We start from the raw sequence: 25,156 nt of genomic DNA on the forward strand, positions 1-25,156 counted from the left end.
AGAAAAAAGAAAAAAATATTTAATTATTATGTATTGACATTTTTCATTATTCATATTTTCATATTTATAATTGACATTTACTCTATTATTATTAGATTTTGGCTCGAGTCTATTGTCTTAACAAAACATTTAATATAGTGAATGGTTACATTAATTGATTATAAAGTTAAATCTTCACTTTAAGTAGAAGCCACAATAGTAAATTTCATTATCAGTCATCAAATAATAAATACACAAAATTTTGTTTGATAGTTTTATTAATATAAAAATATAAACAAATATTTATTTATTAAAGAATTAATTATTTTTTTGTATAAATTTATTAAATTTTAAATTAAACTTTTATAATTTAAAAATTTATAATTGAATTTTTATAATTGGTAAAAGGTTAACCAAATTCTTATTAACTAGTTTTTGCTAAAAAAAAATACAAAGTCTTCTTAAAATGTTATTTTTATGTTTAAAATAGGATAATTTTCTAAAATATTCTAGAAGTAAATATTCTAAAATTATTATACATTTTTCTAAAAAAAAATAGCTAACAAAGATAATATAACTCTCTTTTATTTAATATTTTTTTCTTATTTCATATTCCTATCAAACAAGAACAATTATAGTATTTTTATTTTTGTTCATACAAAATAATTATACATCTATTATTTTAATATTTTTGTATTATATATAAATAATAATATCATTATTATTTTTTATAGCGTCACTCCAAACATAATTTTTTATTGTATATTTATATAAATTTATAAAAAGATAATAATATAAAAATATAAATATAAATATCTTTTATACATATTGACATATCCAATTAGGAATTTCTCTATAAACATTTGTAGAATAAATGGAAAAATAGGGAAAAAAAAAAAGAAAGAAAAAAAGGTCATCACTCATCAAGAGACATCAATTCATCATTTTCCTTTTTTTTTTTTGTCTATTTCTATTTTCTTTGTATTTGGTCCAGTCTTCGGTGTTATTTTTTTCCTTTTCATTCACACCACTTCTTCTTCAACCATCTCTCTTTCTCAGCTTCAATTCCAATTCTCTTCGATCTCTTCAAGTTTCGATTTGATCAATCAGAACTCAAAAAACACACTCTTTCCCTTTCCCTCCTCAGTTCAGGTAAACCTTACGAGTTGACGTCTCTTACTTCGTGTCTTCAAATAGGACTTTCATGGATTTTAGGGTTTTCACACTTCCTATTCTTTGTTCTTGATTCTTCCTTATATGATTTGTAATTTCACTCACAAGCTCGTTAATTGAGGAGAATTTAGCTCAATTTAATTTATTTCCTTTTTAACATTTTATTAATTTTTAATTCCGTACTTCGTTTGACTAACGAGCTGTTTCACCTTTCGCATGTTTCTCAGTCATATTTGGTAGCTTTTGATACAAGGATTAGGGATTATGCTGCTGGTGAGTCTTGTGGTATGGTCTCTACCAATTGCTATTATTCTTGTTGTTGTTGTTGCTGTCGTCAATTTTGGTTCTAATGGAGTCTTCTTGTGCATTGACTTGTAAAAGGGAATGCTATTAGACTTAGACTCTGTGGGTATTTTCCTTTTATATATGCATCTCATTTGTCGTTTTGATTCTGAACAAAATGTTACTGTTGAGTAGGGTTTTCCTCATACCCATTTGTTTTGATTTGTGAAATTGAAAGCAATCTCTTGAATTTAGATGCAGTATATGATTACTTATTCAACAAAAAAAAGGATGTTAGATTATTATATTGATAAAAGGTTTTTTGCATTAATTATTTGTGAAGAATGGTAAATGAAATGCATACCATACAGGGAGTTACCTTTGTTGGAGTTGTTTTTTGTAAATAATGTTTATAAATAGAAATGCTTAACATTTCCATTTTCAGATTCTGAAGGAATAAGAAGATATAAAGTTCTTTTGTTTACAAGACTGAAAAGATGTTGGAAGGTGGTGCTAAATTCCCTGGATTAATAGATCTCAACAAGCATACAACTGACAACTATTATGATTTCTCTCAAGGCTTTTACCATAAGCTTGGGGAGGGTACTAATATGTCGATTGACAGCATGCAAACAAGTAATGGTGGGGGATCTGTTGCGATGTCCATAGATAATAGTAGTGTTGGGTCTAATGATTCCCATACTCGCATATTGAACCACCAAGGGTTGCGGCGGCGTGCAAATGATAACTACTCTGTTCAAAACAGTGTAAATCGTCGAGGAAGAGTCACACATGCACTGAGTGATGATGCTTTGGCTCAAGCTCTAATGGATAGCAATTCTCCTACTGAGGGACTTGAAAATTTTGACGAGTGGACAATTGATTTAAGGAAGCTTAATATGGGCGAGGCCTTTGCTCAAGGAGCTTTTGGGAAACTCTACAGGGGTACTTACAATGGTGAAGATGTTGCTATCAAAATCTTGGAAAGGCCTGAAAATGATTTATCAAAGGCTCAGTTGATGGAACAACAGTTTCAGCAGGAGGTTATGATGCTGGCTACACTAAAGCATCCCAATATAGTTCGTTTCATTGGTGCATGCAGAAAACCGATGGTATGGTGCATCGTAACGGAATATGCCAAAGGGGGTTCCGTTAGACAGTCTTTAATGAAACGTCAGAATCGATCAGTTCCCCTAAAATTGGCCGTCAAACAGGCTTTGGATGTTGCTAGAGGAATGGCATATGTTCATGGACTTGGGTTGATCCACAGGGATTTGAAGTCTGATAATCTTTTGATTTTTGGGGATAAATCAATTAAAATTGCTGACTTCGGTGTTGCTCGGATTGAGGTGCAAACGGAAGGAATGACACCTGAGACTGGAACATACCGTTGGATGGCTCCGTAAGTTTTTTTTTGTTTCCTTTTTCCCTTTAATATTATTTTGATGTGCATCCTGGTTGTGATCCAGAAAATTGGAGATATATGGATGATTGTATTTTGAGTTAGCATATTTCTATATATAATCTATATGTTTCCGGTGCTTCTGGAGAACGAGTCTACTATGTATTTTTTGATCCAATATATTTTCCAATATATGGCAGGGAGATGATCCAGCATAGGCCTTACACACAAAGAGTGGATGTGTATAGCTTTGGGATTGTTCTTTGGGAGCTTATCACTGGAATGCTTCCATTTCAGAACATGACAGCAGTACAGGCAGCATTTGCAGTTGTAAACAAAAATGTTCGCCCGATTATACCCAATGATTGCTTACCTGTTCTCCGTGAAATCATGACCAGATGCTGGGACCCCAACCCTGATGTCCGGCCACCATTTGCTGAAATTGTAGGAATGCTTGAGAATGCAGAGACCGAGATCATGACAACTGTTCGGAAGGCTCGATTCAGGTGTTGCATGACACAACCAATGACTGCTGACTGATCCTGATAAAAAAAAAAAAAAAGAAGAAAAACAGATGAAAGAGTCATAAGACTGATGATGTTTTGGAGGGAACGTGAGACTGAGGTAGTAAAGGGTTGACTATATTATAGATTTGTGTATCATGTGTGTTTAATTTCTTTCTTCAGAGGGAGAAAAATTGAAAATCTTAACTGGAACCTTTTGTTTTATTGGCTTTCTATTTATTTTCTGTTTTGAATTAGTAAGAGGAGATTTGTGTATGTAATACATGCATGCACTACAGTTATGTATAGCTTTGAAAGCAAAAATGGTTGAAAATCTTGTGCTCTGCTCGTGTATGTACAATTAGGATTGATATTTTCTTAAAAACCTGTGGGACGTGATTCTCGGAATATTCATACAAATATTTTCTTGGACCTAATTTATTTGGCACTCTGATGTCGGCATTGTTGTCCGTGACGTTGTTCCCCTCCCCCTCAGATTCACCAGGGGAATGGTGGGCGTCATCCATCGCCAGTTACAGCTTTGGCTTCCCCATATTCGGTGCCAATGTTAGTTTGTTACCTGAGGTTGCTGGGGGTGAGGAGGAGACCTCTAGCTGTAGTCCAGGGGGATGAGGCTATCATTAGAGGAACGATGGGGTGATACATGCAAAAATACTGACACTTAAATCATTGTTTCGGTTGTGAGGTTAAGAGTATTAGGGTAAAATTAGTTACCTCTAGGGAGGTCAGCCTCTCCCTTTATATACTGGTTGTCTTTTTGCAGGGCCGCCCCCGAAAGAGTGGGTGTCTCACCATCTCTTAGATCTCTGCGTATCTTATAGCCATCATGCTTTTTTTTTCGGTCATTACACTACTCACACCCACACTTTGAGGTTTTCTCAAACTTAATTCCAGTCTCAGCTGGGGTTTGAACTTAGTGCAGCTTGATTATTGCCCACTGGTCTAGGCCTCCGCCGCAACTAACTAACCATCATGCTTTAGAATCATCTGGTATGAAAGTCGGTAATCCTAACATGTAGCTGAGGGGCCGAATACCATATACATGGCCCAATTTTTGTAATGGGTTAGTCCAGAACATTTTTCAAATAACGAACTATCTGTTTCTCTATTTTTTCGAATGATAATTTGACCCTTCAAGAAAAAAACAATTCATTTCGGTCCCTATTTCCTACTGCACAACGCAGTTTTTGTAGATATTTTTTTGTCAGAAAAAGCATAGGAAGACAATGAGAATAGTAAATAATGTGAATAATAGAGTAAAAAAAGAGAATAAAATTATTTATTTATTATTTTTAATTTCAGATTTTGAAATTTGAAAAATAAGGATTAACAATTAAACCAAATCATAATTGGCACAGTTACTCCCAATTTCACGCTAATCTCCCATTCTCCATTTGCGATCTACGGTCCGCAGACTCACCTCTGGCACCGCTGCGCTTCCTAGCTGTCCAATCCGACGCCGCCCAGCCTCCCGCGGACGCCGCCGAAGCATCTCCTCGTCCCGCTTGCGCTCTGTAGCAACGTCAGATCGCTCCGTAGCAGCGCCGTGCAGACCCCACCGCAGTCCCTCGCCTTCACCGTTGCAACCTCACCGTGCGCGACAGTTCTGTCGACATCCAGGGGCATACTTAGCTGCATGTAAATGGAGTCCATTTCTCTAAAGCCGCACCTGTGCATCCCCCTGTCGCTGCAACCCCCTCCGTACCGACACCATCGCAGCCTTGCCGTGCGCGGCAGTTCCCTCCGCAGCCACAGCCGCACCCATGCCTTTCCCCTCACGTGTCCGTTGATGTGGAGGGTAAACAATCTAACAAGGTAAGCAGCGAAAGTCAATGCATTGATAACGAATAATATGCCGATTGTTTAGTTCACTAGGTTGGCAGATGGTTATTGTATTTCTTATGAGGATGGTTAGTTTAAATAAATACAAGTAAAACGTGCTGAATGTTCAGTTTAGTAGGTATGCAGATAGTTATTTTAATTCTTAATTGGATTGTTATTTTGTTCGATTCGGTGATGTCAGGTGAGGGAGAGATTGACACCGGTGAAAGGGGATGGTTGATGAAAGCGCGACTAGGGCTGGCAATGGGTAGGGTAGGGTAGGGTTTGGACTCTACCCTAACCTACCCGCGGGTTGAAAATTTTATTAAAACTCTACCCTACCCTACCTGCGGGTTTAGAATCTCTCAACCCTAACCCTACCCGCACCCTAAAGTTCTAAACCCTACCCTACCATACCCTGCCCGCAGAAATATCAATTTTTTTTAAAGTAAATATAAAATTCAATCATTTCAAATTTTATACATATTAATAACATAAAAAATAAAAAACTAATGCTTTAAATTACTAAATTAACTAACTAGTTTAGTGGTTGTTCACTTGGGTTCAACTCTCACTTCCTTCACTATATACCTAATTTTTATAAAATATGTGTTATATACGAGGTGCGGGTAGGGTAGGGTAGGGTAGGGTACACACTAAACCCTACCCTACCCTACCCGCAGGCATACCTGGACCGTACCCTACCCTACCTGCAACGGGTAGGGTAGCCTACCCTACCCGAACGGGTTGGACCGGGTTGGGTACCCGCGGGTAGGGTATGAATTGCCAGCCCTAGGCGCGACGGCAGCAGGTTTGGAGAAGATGTTGATTTGGTAAATTAAGGTATAGGAGATGGTTAAAATTTTGGAATAACTGAATGGGATTTTTGGTTTGAGTAATTTAAGTGGTATTTTTTTTTTACCTTCATTGAGTCAAATTTTCAGCCCATTATTCACATTGTTTAGATTCTCCGTTGTCTATCTAGCGGAGCCATTTCTGTCAACTTTGAACGGAAAACACTAATTTGTCACGGTAACTGTGTATGCTGACACCTTTCCTTGCTGAGGCGGATGTTTGCTACATACGTGTATACCTCGAAATGGTTAGGGGGTTAGCTGTCTTCTTCCACGTACGCAAAATCGTCGTCGTTTCCATGGGAGGAGACTTCTCATACATTGTCCTCTCATCCATTCATGACTCATTGACTCATATCCATGAATGAGTACCATGATCCATTAGAAACCAACAACAATTATCATAATATAAAAAACCATGCCAATTGTCAAACATCATCAGAATCAGAACAGCAAAGCAATACTTGCAAGTGGCACATGGCTGAAATGGAATGCATCAACAATCTCGCCGTCTCTTTCTGTCTCACTGGAGCACCTTTTTTCTCCACCAACACTGCACCCACGATCTCATCTTACCCACCACCATCGCCACTTGCACTGGCCCTAAGCTCTGGTTAAACGCCACCGATTCCATGTGAGATCCCTTATACAACTTCCTGTCGCAATCCACCAGAGCCACTCCTGGAGGGGACCGCCCATTGTAAGGTGCATGTGACGCATTCGCAGCCTCCAAAGCCACAATCTTTAACTTCTCATCATCAACGACCGTACCGTGTTTATTGCAAACAACACCATTATTGGATCTCAAATTCTCATCTTGATCATCGTGGTTCATTCGGGTTCGGGTTGTGAGCCTCAACTCATTGTTTCGGGGGCTCCAAGAGAAAAGGGGAGCCTTCGAGGAAGAGATCGATGGGACCGTAATGGTGTGGGAGGAAGTCAGAGAGGGAGTAAATTGGTTGTTGTTGTCGGAAGTTATGAGGATTTAGATGTTCTCTGAATCACAAAGCTCTTGCAGGAACTATTGGCAGTTGCTGCAGGGTGCGGCAAAGACGATGAAGGAAGTAAGGGAGGTCTCACAATTGAGGAGGAGGTTGGTTACGAGGAACTGTTTGGCATTATTGGAGTGGTGGAGGGGGAGACCTGAGAATTTGAGATTGACGCGTACGTAGATGCGACCAGAGAATCCAAGTCCTACGGCAACAACTGGAAATTGGAGATTGGCGGGCAGACGAAGGTGCGGGTTGAGTCGACGAGAGAGATTGAAGATAAGCATGGTGCTCATTCAACAACGTATGAGAAGTCTCCTTCCATGAAAACGACGATATTTTTGGAGACATGGAAGATGACAACTAACTACCTCACCATTTCGAGGTGTATATATATGCAGTGAACATCCACCTCAGTAAGGAGGGGGTGCTAGCACACACGATTATTGTGATAGGTCAGTATTTTTCGTTCAGAATTGATGAAGAAACATCCACAGAGATCACATTATGTCACAAAAATAGGAAATAAAGGCATGAATTTTTTTTTTACAAAAATCATATTATTATTCGAAAAAATGGATTGTTAGTTCACTCTTTTCCTAATGCTAGCCTACTAACACTTCTAGTAATAAATTCAGATCTATACCTCTATCATAGTCCTCTTGTGCTTAATACTCATCCCCCAAAAGAAAAAAAATAGGGAAAAAAACCCGGCCGGTATATTCCCATTTTAACAAAGTTTAAACTAATTCACACAGAAAGATCTATCATAAATGATAGTTTCTTAAGTTCTATGTGTGAAATTTAACTTTAAAAATGATCTACATGGTAGCAAGTTTTGTATGTTGTGATAAAGATATGGATGATCATGTATGATTTGGGTGGCTAACTTTTTCAATACTGAAGGAATCACTTTTTAAGACAATCAAATAAATGAAGTTTGAAAATAAAGGCTTGTTATATGTATAAACAGGAGAAGCCACGCTTAATGCAATACACAAGCAATAAAATAATTTTCTCTCTTTCTTTATGTTACAACTATTCTGAATATTTCTCTCTCTCACTCTTTATAATATTAGTAAATATATTAATCATTTTTATTATATTGAGATAGTAATTATGGTGAATATTGTTATCTAATTATACTTCTTCATTTTATGTTACATCTTCCTTATTTATTTATTTATTTTACAACACGTTATCAGCACGACACTCTGATCAAATTTTAGGAAGACTCGGGTAACAAATTATCTTTATATCAATATTGAATTTAATGCTCTTGATATATCTGGAAACAACTATTTATCATGAATACTAGATGCTGAAATCCATCTTGATTCAATAGATCTTGGAGATACCATTAAAGCTGAAAATAATACATCCCAGAAGGATAAAGCCAAAGTCATGATCTTCCTTCTTCGTCATCTTGACGAAGGATTGAAAAATAAATATTTCACATTAAAAGATCTTGCAGATCTGTGGAAAGATCTTGAAGAAATGTATAATCATCAAAAGACGGTATACTTCATCAAGCCCGATATAAATGGACGCATTTACGTCTGCAGGATTTTGAATCCATAAATGAATATAATTCAGCAATGTTTCGAATCACCTCACGAATGAAATTATGTGGGGAAAAGATAACTGGTAATGATATGTTAGAGAAAACTTTCTCAACCTTCCATACCTCGAATGTGCTCCTGCAGCAGCAGTATCAAGAAAAGAGATTTAAAAAATATTTTGAGTTAATTTCTTGCCTTCTTGTTGCTGAACGCAACAATGAGTTGCTTTTAAAAAATCATGAAGCGTGTCCAGCTGGCGCCGCCCCATTTCTTGAAACAAATGCGGTAAATCATAACCCCAGAAGAGGTAAATGGCAAGGTTTTGGCAACAAGAAAAATTATGGAAGGAAGAAAAATTATGTTTACAAGAAAGGATCTCAACAGAGGATAAATGTTTCTGTTGTAGTGGAAAGGGTCATTGGTCGCGTACCTGTCGTATCCTAAGGCACCTAGTCGATCTTTATCAAGCATCTTTGAAAAAGGACGACAAAGAAACGAATTTCGTTCAAATGATGCTGAAAATTTCACCACTTATGATGATGTATCTGATTTTTTTGAAAATCTTGAAAGAAATATTGGTCATTTGATCAATGATGGAATGGTTTAATATGTGGAATTGTTAAGTTTTATTTTCTAAGTTTCAAATATGATGTATATAAATAATGAAATATTAATATTTATGTTTAAGAATTTTAAACCATTAAATGTGTTAAGTTTTAATAATAATAATAATAGTAGTGATAATAATAAAATTTTAGTATATGACATTATTTTTATGTACAGTGTTTCTTAGAAAAATGATTCCAATCAAGAATTCAATTTGACTGTGCATGTACTCTGCTCATTTTATTATTATTATTATTTATCTTTGAAGAAAATGATAAGGATATATAATGAAGATGTATGCCTTGCGGATAGTGCAAGTTCGCACACCATTCTCAAAAGTAATATATATTTTACCCATCTTGTGCCAAAAGAAGAATATGTTAATACTATTATTGGCTCAGACAATGTGATAGAAAGCACCGAAAGAGCTATAATTTTATTTCCTGGAGGAACAAAATTCATAATAAATAATGCACTATTGTCTACTAAGTCTCTAAGGAACTTATTAAATTTTAAAGATATTCGCCGAAATGGATATCATATTGAAACAATGAATGAAAAAAATCATGAGTACTTATGTATCACAACTCATGATTCAAATAAAAAGGTTATATTAGAAAAGTTACCTTCACTTTCATCTGGGTTGTATTATACTAAAATTAGTGCAATTGAATCACATGCCATTATAAACCAGAAGTTTACTAGCCCAAATGAATTCATAACTTAGTATGATCGATTGGGTCATCCGGGAACAACCATGATGCGGAGAATTATTGAAAACTCCTATAGACATTCACTAAAGAATTAGAAGATTCTTCAATCTAGTGAATTTTGTTGTGCTGCATGTTCTCAAGGAAAGCTAATTTTAAAGCCATCACCAGTAAAGATTGGATTTGAGTCTCCTGAATTCCTAGAAAGGATTCAAGGTGATATATGTGGACCTATTCATCCACCATGTGGATCTTTTAGATATTTTATGGTTCTAATGACGCATCTTCGAGATGGTCACATGTGTGCTTATTGTCTTCTCGCAACCTGGCGTTTGCAAAATTATTTGCTTAAATTATTCGATTAAAAGCACAGTTTTCAGAAAATCCAATCAAAACAATTCGCATTGATAATACTGGTGAATTTACTTCCCAAACTTTTGATGCTTATTGTATGGCTAATGGAATAAGTGTTGAACATCTTGTAGCTCATGTTCACACACAAAATGGGTTAGCAGAATCACTTATTAAACGCCTCCAATTAATTGCTAGACCCTTACTTATGAGAAAAATCTCCCAACCTCGGCTTGAGAGAATGCTATTTTACATGTCGCAGCACTTATTTGTTTGAGGCCAACAAGTTACCATCAGTTCTCTCCTATGCAATTAGCTTTTGGCCAGCAGCTAAATATTTTCCATTTAAGAATATTTGGGTGTGCGATATATGTTTCCATTGCACCACCTTCTCGCACAAAAATGGGACCCCGAAAAAATTGGAGATATATGTTGGATATGATTCTCCCTCTATAGTGAGGTATATTGAAATACAAACTGGAGATGTATTTAAAACCAGATTTGCAGATTATCATTTTGATGAATCAAAATTTCCAACATTAAGGGGAGAGAATAAACTTCCTGAAAAGGAACTTAATTGGAATGCATCATTCTTGATGCATCTAGATCCTCGATCAGGGCAATGTGAACTAGAAGTTCAAAAGATTATACATTTGCAAAGAATAACAAATTAATTGGCTGATGCATTTTCTGATACGAAAAGGATAACTAAATCCTATATACCAGCTAAAAATGCTCCAATTCAAATTGATGTCCCAGTCGGACAAGAAACAAATTCACGCCAAAAGTGTGGTAAGACTGTCGGTTCCAAAGACAAAAATCCTCAAAAAGAAAAGAGATAAATATTATTCCTGTTGAAAAAGGCATAGTAAAGACACCTGTAATTGTCCAAAATTCTGATATAGTTTTGACGCCAGAAGACATTCAGGTACCTGAAATTGTGAAAATAACAAGATCTTGATAAACTATGTCTTTACAGGAGAAAAATGGGGCCGAAATAAGACAATTATCGATGAAATATTTGCATATAATGTGACATTAAATATTATGCATGAAAGTAAGGATCTTGAGCCAAGAACATTCGAAGAATGTCGACAAAGAAATTATTGGCCAAAATGGGAAGAAGCTATGAAGGCTGAGTTAGACTCACTTGCAAAACGTGAAGTCTTTGGACCTGTAGTCCGTACACCAGAAGATGTAAAACCTGTTGGATACAGATGGGTATTTGTGAGAAAACGAAATGAGAAAAATGAAGTTGTGCGCTACAAAGCTCGACTTGTGGCACAAAGTTTCTCACAAAGGCCCGGTATAGATTATGAAGAAATATATTCTCCTGTAATTGATGCAATAACATTCCGTTATTTAATCAGTTTATTTGCATACCATAAACTACATATGCATTTAATTGTTAACAGCTTACTTATATGGATCACTAGATGGTGATATCTATATGAAAGTTCCTGAAAGATTAAAGATATCTAAATCGCCCAATGAATATTTGCAGGGGTTATACTCAGTCAAATTGCAAAGATCTTTATATGGTCTAAAGCAATCTAGACGAATGTGGTATAATCGTCTTACTGAGTATCTGGCCAAAAACGGATTTAAGAATGATGATATCTGTCCATGTGTTTTCATAAAAAAATCTGCATATGGATTCATTATAATTGCTGTGTATGTTGATGATTTAAATATCATTGGAACTCCTGAAAAAATTCCAACAATTATAAGAAATCTAAAAGAAGAGTTTGCAATGAAAGATCTTGAAAAAACTAAATTTTGTCTCGGCCTGCAGATCGAGCATAAAAAAAATGGGATCTTTATTCATCAAACAACATACACAGAAAAGATCTTGAAGAGATTTTATATGGATAAGTCACATCCATTAAGTACCCCAATGATCGTAAGATATTTGGATGTGGAAAATGATCAATTTTGTCCTAAAGACGAGAATGAAGATATCCTTGGTCCTGAAGTATCATATCTTAGTGCCATTGGAGCGCTAATGTATCTTGCTAATAATACATGACCTGACATATCATTCGCGGTGAATTTACTAGTAAGGTATAGTTTCTCTCCAACCAGAAGACATTGGAATGGAATCAAACACATATTTTGATATCTTCATGGAACGGTTGATATGGGATTGTTTTATCCCTATGGATCCAAGTCACAACTAGTTGGCTATACAGATGCAAGAAACTTGTCTGATCTACGTAAAGGGAGATCTCAAACAGGATACCTGTTCACATATGGTGGTACAGCTATATCATGGAAGTCCACGAAACAGACGATAGCTGCAACCTCCTCTAATCATGCTGAAATACTAGTGATACATGAAACAAGTCGCGAGTGTTTTTGGCTCAAGAGTTTGATCCAAAATATTCTATCATCATGTGGACTAATTGATCATAAGATAGCTCCAATTGTTCTGTTTGAAGATAATACAGCATGTATTGCTCAACTTAAAGGTGGATACATTAAAGGTGATAGAACAAAACATATTTCTCCAAAATTCTTCTTCACTCATGATCTTCAAAATCAAGGAACAATTGATGTCCAACAGATTCGTTTAAGCGATAATTTGGCAGACTTATTTACAAAGTCACTTCCAAAATCCTCATTTGAAAAATTGGTACATCAGATTGGGATACACCGATTTCGAGACATTAAATGATGACAACAAAAATGGGAGACTGTACTATTTTTTTCTTGGTCAGGTACTCAAATTTTGTTTCCATTGGGTTTTTCTTGACAAGATTTTTAATGAGGTAGTCCCCATCACAAAAGATTTTGTACTCTTTTTTTCTTCAATAATCTTTTTTTCCATTAGATTTTTCTTTAGTAATGTTTTAACGAGGCATAATCTTAAATGGTCATGCAAGAAGAGTGTTGTGATAAAGATATAGATGACCACGGGAATGGATTCTCTCAATTTTTTTTAACAATTGAGGGAGTAGAGTGTGATCTCACACCATTAATTTTATAAGTAGGACTAAGAATAAATATGAAAGAGAAAGAAATGAAAGGTTAGAGATCACACTTTACACTCTCAATTTTTTTTAACAATTGAGAGGATCCATTCCCGATGGCCACGTATGATTTGAGTGGCTAACTTTCTAACATTGAAGAAATCACTTTTCAAGGCAAATTCAAATAAATGAAGTTTGAAAATAAATGCTTGTTATATGTAGTAGAGAAACCATGCTCGAAACAATACACAAACAATAAAACAATTCTCTCTCTTTCTTTATGTTACAATTATTTTGAATATTCTTTTTTCTCACTCTTTATAATATTACTAAATATATTAATCATCTCTATTATATTAAAATAGTAATTATAGTAAATATTATTATCTAATTATATTTTATTATATCTTATTTATTTATTTTACAACATTGTAGTCATTTTTTTGAGTAATTATACTAACATTTCATATATTCAAGAGACAAAATAGTTAATTAATAAATAATAATTTTATACATTCAGGTAATATTTGCATCACCTTACAGAGAAATGCGAAAAAACCCGTGCGGTTAGGTGTCCGAAACATTTTTCTTGTGATAAAACATAACAATAAAAGAATTATACTACCTTACCGATACAATTTAGATTTAAGTTAATATATATTCTTAGACTATATAATAAATTTATTAATTAAAAAATATTTTATAAAAATATAAAATTTAAATTTTTAATATATTTATTAAAATAAATTATTTAAAATTTTTATTATTAATAATCTTAATTTATATTTTTAAGATACATGTTAATTAAATTTTAAAATTTATTATTTTTTATTAATACTCAATTAATATTTTAAATTTTAATAATATAAAAATAATATATTAACTTAAACATCCACTAGTATTAGTCACACAAAAAAATTCACTAATATTAATAAAAAAACGGTCATTTTTGGCAATGAAATAAATAAAACGTTATACTACAATATTTATTTGATGCTTATCAACAAAATAGCATTTAATTGATAACGTGATGGTATATTTTAGCGAAAAGAAATGGGAGTGAAGCATGGCTGACGCTATTCCAAATTCCAAGTTTTTAAGGTGTGTTTGTAAAACACGATAAAGAGGATAAAAGTGCGTTTAAGTATTTTGAAGAAGATAAAAATACGTTTAAATTTTTATATTTGGCAACTTTTTTTTTCTGAACGTCAACATTTCCAAAAGTTCGTTCACTACAAATAAAAAAATTATAATTTCTGCATTTACTCAACATACGTTTAGGTTTATTGCTAGTTATTATTAGTTTTTCATAATTTTTTCTAAATAAATATTGACAATATTAAAATAATTATTCTAATTTTTGTGCACTATTTACTATTTTCATTTTTTATAATATGTATTATTGTTCTTATTAGAATGACAAATTAAATAAAAAATTAATTATAAATAATAATAAAAATATAACTTGTAAAAAATTAGAATCTAAAATAATAATAAAAATAAAATTATTAAGAGTACTTAAAAAAGTACTAAAATATGTTATTTTATATATTATTTTTAATTTAATAAATAAATATTAATTTTTACTATAAAAAATATTTAAAAAGTTATCAATTTTTATATGTTAATTTTAATTTTATAAATAAATATTAATTTTTATTATAATAATAAAAAATTATAATATATTAAAATGAGTACTATAAAAAAATACTATATAAAAAATACTAAAAAATATAAAAAAATTAAATATACTTAAAAAAAATAATATTATAATTTAATATTATATTATTTTAGTAATTAATTAATTATTTTTTAGAAGTGATTTTAATTAATATTTTTTAAATAATATTTATTTTATCAAAACAATTTTAGTAAAAATTGTCAAACATAAATCATGTTGGTACAAATTCACTTATATCCAAAATCAATTCTAAAATTTTTATTATTAATAATTTTAATTTATATTTTTTAAGATACATGTTAATTAAATTTTAAATTTTATTATTTTTTATTAATACTCAATTAATATTTTAAATTTTAATAATATAACTTAAACATTCCCTCATGTTAGTTACAAAAAAAATTCGCTAATATTAATAAAAAAAACGGTTCTTATCATTTCTCGCAATGAAATGAATGAAACTTATACTACAACATTTACTTTATGTTTATCAACAAAATAGCATTTAATTGATAACGGTGATGGTATATTTTAGCCAAAAAAAAAAAAAAATGAGTGAAGCATGGCTCACACTATTCCAAATCCCAAGTTTTTAGGGTGTGTTTGTGAAATACGTTGAAGAGGATAAAAGTGTGTTTAAGTGTTTTGAACACTATTTTTTAATATTTGGTAACTTTTCTTTTCTAAACGCAAACATTCCCAAAAGTTCGTTCACTAAAAGTAAGAAATTATAATGTCTGCATTTACTCAACGTACCTTTAGGTTTATTGCTAGTTATTATTAATTTTTTCACAATTTTTTCTAAATAAATATTGACAATATTAAAATAATTATTCTAATTTTGTGCACTATTTACTATTTTTATTTTTTATAATATGTATTATTGTTCTTATTAGAAATGATAAATTAAATAAAAAATTAATTATAAATAATAATAAAAATATAACTTGTAAAAAATTAGAATCTAAAATAATAATAAAAATAAAATTATTAAGAGTACTAAAAAAAAGTACTAAAATATGTTATTTTATATATTATTTTTAATTTAATAAATAAATATTAATTTTTACTATAAAAAATATTTAAAAAGATATCAATTTTTATATGTTATTTTTAATTTCATAAATAAATATTAATTTTTATTATAATAATAGAAAATTATAATATATTAAAATAGAGTACAACAAAAAAATACTATATAAAAAATATTAAAAAATATAAAAAAATTAAATATACTTAAAAAAAAATATTATAATTTAATATTATATTTTTAGTAATTAATTAATTATTTATCTAGAAGTGATTTTAATTAATAATTTTTAAACTATATTTATTTTATCAAAATAATTTTAGTAAAAATTGTCAAATATAAATTATGTTGACACAAACTCACTTATACCTAAAATCAATTTTAAAACTTTTATTATTAATAATTTTAATTTATATTTTTAAAATACATGTTAATTAAATTTTAAATTTTATTATTTTTTATTAATACTCAATTAATATTTTAAATTTTAATAATATAAAAATAATATATTAACTTAAACATTCGCTCATGTTAGTCACAAAAAAAAATTGCTAATATTAATAAAAAAACGGTTCTTATCATTTCTTGCAATGAAATAAATGAAACATTATACTACAACATTTACTTGATGCTTATCAACAAAATAGCATTTAATTAATAACGGTGATGCTGTATTTTAGCGAAAAAAATGTGAGTGAAGCATGGCTCACGCTATTCCAAATCCCAAGTTTTAAGGTGTTTTTGTGAAACACGTTGGAGAGGATAAAAGTGTGTTTAAGTGCTTTGAACACTATTTTTTTATGTTTGGCAACTTTTCTTTTTTAAACGCCAACATTCCAAAAATTCGTTCACTAAAAATAAGAAATTATAATTTCTGCATTTACTCAACGTACGTTTAGGTTTATTGCTAGTTATTATTAGTTTTTTAATAATTTTTTCTAAATAAATACTGACAATATTAAAATAATTATTCTACATTATTTACTATTTTCATTTTTTATAATATGTATTATTATTCTTATTAGAAATAATAAATTAAATAAAAAATTAATTATAAATAATAATAAAAATATAACTTGTAAAAATTAAAATCTAAAATAATAATAAAAATAAAATTATTAAAAATACTTAAAAAGTACTAAAATATGTTATTTTATATATTATTTTTAAATTAATAAATAAATATTAATTTTTACTATAAAAAATATTTAAAAAAATTATCAATTTTTATATGTTATTTTTAATTTTATAAATAAATATTAATATTTATTATAATAATAAAAAATTATAATATATTAAAATAGAGTATTATAAAAAAAATACTATATAAAAAATACTAAAAAATATAAAAAATTAAATATGCTAAAAAAAATTATAATTTAATATTATATTATTTTAGTAATTAATTATTTATTTATTTAGAAGTGATTTTAATTAATATTTTTTAAATAATATTTATTTTATCAAAACAATTTTAGTAAAAATTGTCAAACATAAATCATTTTGGCACAAATTCACTTATACCCAAAATCAAATCTAAAATTTTTATTATTAATAATTTTAATTTATATTTTTAAAATACATGTTAATTAAATTTTAAAATTTATTATTTTTTATTAATACTCAATTAATACTTTAAATTTTAATAATATAAAAATAATATATTAACTTAAACATTCGCTCATGTTAGTCACAAAAAAAAATCGCTAATATTAATAAAAAAAAACCGTTCTCATCATTTCTCGCAATGAAATAAATGAAACGTTATACTACAACATTTATTTGATGCTTATCAACAAAATAGCATTTAATTGACAACGGTGATGGTGTATTTTAGCGCAAAAAAAAAATGTGAATGAAGCATAACTCACGCTATTCCAAATTCCAAGTTTTTAGGGTGTGTTTGTGAAACATGTTGGAAAGGATTAAAAGTTTGTTTAAGTGTTTTGAATACTATTTTTTTATATTTGGCAATTTTTCTTCTCTGAACGCCAACGTTCCCAAAAGTTCGTTAACTAAAAGTAAGAAATTATAATTTCTGCATTTACTCAACGTACGTTTAGGTTTATTGCTAGTTATTATTAGTTTTTTCATAATTTTTTTAAATAAATACTGACAATATTAAAATAATTATTCTAATTTTTGTGCACTATTTACTATTTTCATTTTTTATAATATATATTATTGTTCTTATTAGAAATGATAAATTAAATAAAAAATTAATTATAAATAATAATAAAATATAACTTGTAAAAAATTAGAATCTAAAATAATAATAAAAATAAAATTATTAAGAGTACTTAAAAAAAGTATTAAAATATGTTATTTTATATATTATTTTTAATTTAATAAATAAATATTAATTTTTACTATAAAAAATATTTAAAAAGATATCAATTTTTATATGTTATTTTTAATTTCATAAATAAATATTAATTTTTATTATAATAATAAAAAATAATAATATATTAAAATAGAGTACAATAAAAAAATATTATATAAAAAATATTAAAAAATATAAAAAAATTAAATATACTTAAAAAAATAATATTATAATTTAATATTATATTTTTAGTAATTAATTAATTATTTATCTAGAAGTGATTTTAATTAATATTTTTTAAACTATATTTATTTTATCAAAATAATTTTAGTAAAAATTGTCAAATATAAATTATGTTGGCACAAACTCACTTATATCCAAAATCAATTCTAAAATTTTTATTATTAATAATTTTAATTTATATTTTTAAAATACATGTTAGTTAAATTTTAAGATTTATTATTTTTTATTAATACTCAATTAATACTTTAAATTTTAATAATATAAAAATAATATATTAACTTAAACATTCGCTAATATTAGTAAAAAAAAATTCGCTAATATTAATAGAAAAACGATTCTTATCATTTCTCGCAGTGAAATAAATGAAACGTTATACTACAACATTTACTTGATGCTTATCAACAAAATAGCATTTAATTTATAACGGTGATAATGTATTTAGCGCAGAAAAAGTGTGAGTGAAGCATGGCTCACGCTATTTCAAATCCCAAGTTTCTACTTTCTAGTCTCTACCCATAAGAAAACAAGTTGAAAAAAAAAAGAGAGAGATTTATTAAAAAAAATAAACAATTTTTTTTTGGTGACAAAAAAAAAATAAAAATAAACAATTGATACAATTAATTAGTTAATTATTAAAGGAATTAAAAAAAAGCAATTAATAAATAAAAACTTTATTATCATTGAATTTTAGTACAAATATTTATTCAAATACCAAAAAATATATTTTTTTTTAAAAACTGGATTTAGCTAGAATCTATTGTCTTAACAAAATATTCAATATAGTGAATGATTGCATTAATTGACTAATATAAAATAAAGTTATCAGATGATAAATACACAAAATTTTATTTCGTAATTTTTAATATAAAAATATAAATCAACATATATTTATTAAATGCTTAATTTTTTTTAATTTTATTAAATTTTTATAATAAGTAAAAATTTAGTTTTTTTTTTTGGTGACTAAGTAAAAATTTAGTTAAATCTTCATTAACTAGTCTTTGTTAAAAGAATATGAAGTCTTTTAAAATATTATTTTTATGTTTGAAACATGATAATTTTGTAACATATTCTAGAAGTAAATGTTCTAAAATTAGTGTATTTTCTAAAAAATAATAGCTATTAAATATTTTTAGAAAACTCTATCTCATAAAAAATTTAATTATAAAATTTTAAATTATAAAAATTTAATTAAAATTTTAATGAAATTATCAAAATAAATTAAATACTTAAATTTTTAAAACACAGGAAGAAAAATATTGTTAAAAAGCTGTTGACATTAAAGATGTGATTGAAATACTATGTTTCAGGACAAAAAAAAGTTTATATATTTTGTATCCAAAATAGAGACAATATACCTTTCTTTTATTTAATATTTTTTTTCTTATTTCATACTCTTATCAAACAAGAACAACTATAGTATTTTTATTTTTGTTCATACAAAATAACCATACATCTATTATTTCAGTATTATATATAATCACTCTTATTTTTTATAGGTCATTCCACACAATTATTTTTTATTGTATATTTGTATAAATTTATAAAAAAATAATATTATCAAAATAAAAATATAAACATTTTTTATATATATTAACATGTCTAATCAGGACATTCTTTTATAAATATTTGTAAAATAAATAAAAAAAATAAAAAATGAATTTTTTAATTAAAATTTATATATAATTATTTTTATATAAAATTAATAATTAAAAATTATTAAATCTAAATTTAATTAAACATAATTTTTACTTATTAACTTCAAGTAGAGACAACTGCATGTAAATCTCTACCTTTCCATTTCTTATTTCTATTTTCTTTGTTTTTTTATTTGGTCCACGCCTGGGTGTTATTTTTCCTTTCATTCACACCACTTCTTCTTCTTCTTCCTCTCAGCAATCTCTTTTTCTTTCTCAGTTCCAATTCCAATTCTCTTCGATCTCTTCAATCTTCGATTTGATCAATCAGAACTCCAAAAACACACTTTCCCCTCCCCTCCTGAGTTGAGGTAAACCTTACAAGTTAACATCTCTTACTTCGCCTCTTCAATTAGGACTTTCATGGATTTTAGGGTTTTCACACTTTTTATTCTTTGTTCCCTTCTTCATTTTATGCTTTGTGATTTCACTCACTAGCTTGTTAATCGAGGAGAATTTAGCTCAATTTAATTTATTTCCTTTTTTACATTTTATTAATTTTTAGTTCCGTACATCGTTTGACTAACGAGGTGTTTTACCTTTCGCATGTTTCTCAGTCATATTTGGTAGCTTTTGATACAAGGATTAGGGATTATGCTGCTGGTAAGTTTTGTGGTATGGTCTCAACCAATTGCTATTGATGTTTGATGTTGTTGTTGTTGTCAATTTTGGTTCCAATGGAGTCTTCTTGTGCATTGACTTGTAAAACGGAATGCTATTAGACTTAGTCTCTGAGGGTTTTTTCTTTTTATATACGCATTTGATTTGTGATTTTGATTCTGAACAAAAATGTTGCTGTTGAGTAGGGTTTTTCTTCATACCCATTTGTTTTGATTTGGGAAGTTGAAAGCAATCTCTTAATTTTAGATGCAGTATATGGTTTAGTATATGTTTGTTGATGATTACTTTTTCAAAGGAAAAAAAAAAGATGTTAGATTATTATATTGTTAAAGGATTTTTTGCATTGATTATTTGTGAATGGTAAATGAAATGTATACCATACATGGAGTTACCTTTGTTGAAGTTGTTTTTTTGTAAATAATGTTCATAAATAGAAATGCTGAACATTTTCAAAGTTTAGTTGGGCTTTAGTTTTTTCCTTTTTGTTTTCCCAGGTTTTTTAAAGTTTCCAATTTCTGATGCTGAAGGAATAAGACATAAAGTTTTTTCCTTTACAAGACTGAAAAGATGTTGGAAGGTGGTGCTAAATTCCCTGGATTAATAGATCTCAACAAGCATACAACTGATAACTATTATGATTTCTCTCAAGGCTTTTACCATAAGCTTGGGGAGGGTACTAATATGTCGATTGACAGCATGCAAACAAGTAATGGTGGGGGATCTGTTGCGATGTCCATAGATAATAGTAGTGTTGGGTCTAATGATTCCCATACTCGCATATTGAACCACCAAGGGTTGCGGAGACGTGCAAATGATAACTACTCTGTTCAAAACAGTGTAAATCGTCGAGGAAGAGTCACACATGCATTGAGTGATGATGCTTTGGCTCAAGCTCTAATGGATAGCAGTTCCCCAACTGAGGGGCTTGAAAATTTTGATGAGTGGACAATTGATTTGAGGAAGCTTAATATGGGTGAGGCCTTTGCTCAAGGAGCTTTTGGAAAACTCTATAGGGGAACTTATAATGGTGAAGATGTAGCTATCAAAATCTTGGAGAGGCCTGAAAATGAGTTGTCAAAGGCTCAGTTGATGGAACAACAATTTCAGCAGGAAGTTATGATGCTGGCTACGCTAAAGCATCCTAATATAGTTCGTTTCATTGGCGCATGCAGAAAACCGATGGTATGGTGCATTGTAACGGAATATGCCAAAGGGGGTTCTGTTAGACAGTCTTTAATGAAGCGTCAGAACCGATCAGTTCCCCTAAAATTGGCTGTCAAACAGGCTTTGGATGTTGCTAGAGGCATGGCATATGTTCATGGACTTGGGTTGATCCACAGGGATTTGAAGTCTGATAATCTTTTGATTTTTGGGGACAAATCAATTAAAATTGCTGACTTTGGTGTTGCTCGCATTGAGGTGCAAACTGAAGGAATGACACCTGAGACTGGAACATACCGTTGGATGGCTCCGTAAGAATTGTTTTTTCTTTTATTTTTTGATACTATTTTAATGTGCATTCTGGTTGTGATCCTGAAGATACAGATATATGTTGCTGCCTCCTTAAAACGAGTTTACTATGTGTTCTGATCCTATATGTTTTCCAATATATGGCAGGGAGATGATCCAGCATAGGCCTTACACACAAAAGGTGGATGTGTATAGCTTTGGGATTGTTCTTTGGGAGCTTATCACCGGAATGCTTCCATTTCAGAACATGACAGCAGTGCAGGCTGCATTTGCAGTTGTGAACAAAAATGTTCGCCCGATCATACCCAACGATTGTTTACCTGTTCTCCGTGACATTATGACAAGATGCTGGGATCCCAACCCTGATGTCCGCCCGCCATTTGCCGAAATTGTAGGAATGCTCGAGAATGCAGAGACTGAGATCATGACAACTGTTCGGAAAGCCCGATTTAGGTGTTGCATGACACAACCAATGACTGCTGACTGATCCTGATGAAAAGAAAAAGGAAAAAAAACCGAATGAACGACATAAGACTGATGATGTTTTGGAGGGAACATGAGACTGAAGTAGTAAAGGATTGACTATATTATAGATTTGTGTATCATGTGTGTTTAATTTCTTTCTTCAGAAGGAGAAAAATTGAAAATCTTAACTGGAACCTTTTGTTTTATTGGCTTTCTATTTATTTTCTGTTTTGAATTAGTAAGAGGAGATTTGTGTATGTAATACATGCATGCACTACAGTTATGTATAGCTTTGAAAGCAAAAATGGTTGAAAATCTTTGTGCTCTGCTCGTGTATGTACAATTAGGATTGATATTTTCTTAAAAACCTGTGGGAAGTGATCCTCGGAATATTCATACAATTGTTTTCTTGGACATAATTTATTTTGAGCGATGCTGAAACTGACTCTTATCTGATTGTTCTTAAGCAGTGATATCCACACATAATTTCTTCATAGATTGTTGATCCACCAACTGTTTCTGCAAAAGAAGCATCCTTTAGAGAAAACTCATGCTAAATGCTTGTATAATAACCAAGTTCATATAATCACTGTGATGTATTCTGTTGGCACAATTATTGGATTATAACAATTTTATGGATGGTGTTCTATATTTGCAATCCATGTTGCAAGTATTCGTCATACGACTTAGGACGTTAAAACTCCAATAATGCATTGTCAATACTCAATAATGTTACTAGCACATTAAGCTTACTTTTGAGATCAGTTCACACATCCAATGATCTACTAAGTTGTCAAAGAAATTAGCAAAATTCAAACTTAGAACAGTCTGACCTAGTATCTATGGCACTAGATTGGAGTATGATACAGTTTGATGTGTCAATCACTGTTGAGGTTGGACTATTATCGAACATTAATTTTGATATCATGTTTAAAAGGAACGTTATTCAATTAAAAATTTCAAGTTATTCGATCAAATGACTGTATACAAATGTAGAGATGTTACATTTAACATTCTCATTTACAAGGCATTTTTTATTCTCATGTGAGAGTTACGTTTGCAAGATTCCCATTCGACGGAAATTATAAATTATTTAGTCATTTGTTGTTAAAAATTTAAAAAATAAAGTAATAATTAGATACTCGAAGATTTCAACCTCGGATTAGTCTGTCTCTACAGAAAAAAAAAGTCCAAATTTGATCCTCCAAGATGGATTTGGATCCTCTAAATTTTGAATTTTATTTTAGAGAATAAAGTGTGATCTCTCATCATTTATTTCATACATGGAACTAAGAAAAAATATAAGAGAGAAACTATTCAAGGGTGAGAGATCACACTTTATCCTCTAAATTGAAAATTTAAAATTTAGAGGATCCAAATTCCTCCAAGATAAACACATTATGTTCTTCTATCAATTTATCACATAAAGCTTAATGATAGTACTTATATGCACTGTTAATTAATGTGACATTTATTTATGAAAAATCGTCACATAGATAACAATTTTTGGAATAAAACTTCATTTGTTTTGGTAGAATTCGTGGTAAATAAAGAACAGTTGATAAAGGTTATATGAAAACTCAATCGATAATGAATGTTTTATTGTTTAAAATTACATTATTTTTATGCTCATATGGCAACAACGAAACATGAATCACTTTAATAATGTAACTCCATTTCGTTTCACACTATTTATTGATAGAAGGCTATGAAGTATAGACACCTCGTTGAGTTGTCGTGTCCGCGTGTCGGATACATTTCGGACACGACACTCACCGACACTCGTCCGACACGCGTGTCTGCTGTGTACAACCAAGTCTTAATAAAAAAGGAAAAAATTCTTCTCCGAATACGTCTGGACACACCTAAATACCATCACGTGTCAGCATGTCCAGTCTTATTAATATATATTCTTAAAATAAATTTAGATATAGTATATATTATTATTTATTAAAATAAAAAATATTTTAAATACTTGATATAATTAAAATAAGACATTAAAAATAATTAAAAAATTTAATTTATATTTTAATATCAATAAAATATCAAAATATCATTACGATTTATCTAAAAAATATTTTATATTTTATATGTGTGTGTCTCCTGGTCATGGAAAATTTTAAAATTCGTGTGTCGGCGTAGTCCGTGCATCATAAATAGAACGATATACATATCCATCATTTACTATCGTAGAAGAACTAATTGATATTTCTTTTTTCTTTCAAAGATTAATTAATCCGAGGTCGAAATCCTTGATAATGTAATTGTCACTTAATTCAAATTTAAATGATAGGTATTAGGGACATTGTGATTGACCGAAGAAAATCAATTTTTAATAAAATTATTAGGGACATTTCAGACAGCTAACATAATATTCTTGGGAATATAACTATTAACAAAC

The 25,156-nt window shown here is 29.9% G+C and overlaps 2 protein-coding genes and 1 pseudogene across 9 annotated transcripts; 2 read left to right on the forward strand and 1 right to left on the reverse strand.

The window, feature by feature from the left end:
• Positions 1-884: 884 nt before the first annotated feature.
• On the forward strand, positions 885-3,673 carry LOC107644515 (serine/threonine-protein kinase STY13). Of its 4 annotated transcripts, none has more exons than XM_088488456.1 (4): positions 885-1,131; positions 1,380-1,437; positions 1,889-2,836; positions 3,037-3,673. In XM_088488456.1, exons 3-4 carry the CDS (start codon positions 1,932-1,934, stop codon positions 3,374-3,376), a joined length of 1,245 nt encoding a protein of 414 aa, XP_088344582.1. In that variant the 5' UTR covers positions 885-1,131; positions 1,380-1,437; positions 1,889-1,931; the 3' UTR covers positions 3,377-3,673. The 4 variants fall into 4 exon arrangements, with proteins under 4 accessions (XP_088344582.1, XP_088344583.1, XP_088344580.1 ...); XM_088488457.1 differs by having other exon boundaries at positions 898-1,131; positions 1,380-1,425; XM_088488454.1 differs by having other exon boundaries at positions 906-1,131; positions 1,380-1,425; positions 1,880-2,836.
• Positions 3,674-6,463: 2,790 nt separating this feature from the next.
• LOC110272155 (cytidine deaminase 1 pseudogene) lies at positions 6,464-7,753 on the reverse strand (annotated as a pseudogene).
• A 12,540-nt stretch (positions 7,754-20,293) lies between these two features.
• Positions 20,294-23,081, forward strand: LOC107644514 (serine/threonine-protein kinase STY13). Of its 5 annotated transcripts, none has more exons than XM_088488458.1 (4): positions 20,294-20,510; positions 20,757-20,802; positions 21,315-22,292; positions 22,438-23,081. In XM_088488458.1, the coding sequence occupies exons 3-4, from the start codon at positions 21,388-21,390 to the stop codon at positions 22,775-22,777; spliced, it is 1,245 nt and encodes a 414-aa protein (XP_088344584.1). In that variant the 5' UTR covers positions 20,294-20,510; positions 20,757-20,802; positions 21,315-21,387; the 3' UTR covers positions 22,778-23,081. The 5 variants fall into 5 exon arrangements, with proteins under 5 accessions (XP_088344584.1, XP_088344585.1, XP_088344586.1 ...); XM_088488460.1 differs by having other exon boundaries at positions 20,303-20,510; positions 20,770-20,802; XM_016348380.3 differs by having other exon boundaries at positions 20,365-20,510; positions 20,757-20,814.
• The last annotated feature ends 2,075 nt before the right edge of the window (positions 23,082-25,156 follow it).

Source organism: Arachis ipaensis, chromosome B5 (genome assembly GCF_059453495.1).
Source record: "Arachis ipaensis isolate K30076 ecotype BB chromosome B5, ASM5945349v1, whole genome shotgun sequence".
NCBI lineage: Eukaryota > Viridiplantae > Streptophyta > Magnoliopsida > Fabales > Fabaceae > Arachis > Arachis ipaensis.

Coding starts and splice junctions, on each gene's coding strand:
- LOC107644515 (XM_088488456.1), top strand. CDS start 1,932: ATGTTGGAAGGTGGTGCTAAATTCCCTGGATTAATAGATCTCAACAAG. Junction 2,837..3,036: donor ACATACCGTTGGATGGCTCC/GTAAGTTTTTTT, acceptor AATATATGGCAG/GGAGATGATCCAGCATAGGC.
- LOC107644514 (XM_088488458.1), top strand. CDS start 21,388: ATGTTGGAAGGTGGTGCTAAATTCCCTGGATTAATAGATCTCAACAAG. Junction 22,293..22,437: donor ACATACCGTTGGATGGCTCC/GTAAGAATTGTT, acceptor AATATATGGCAG/GGAGATGATCCAGCATAGGC.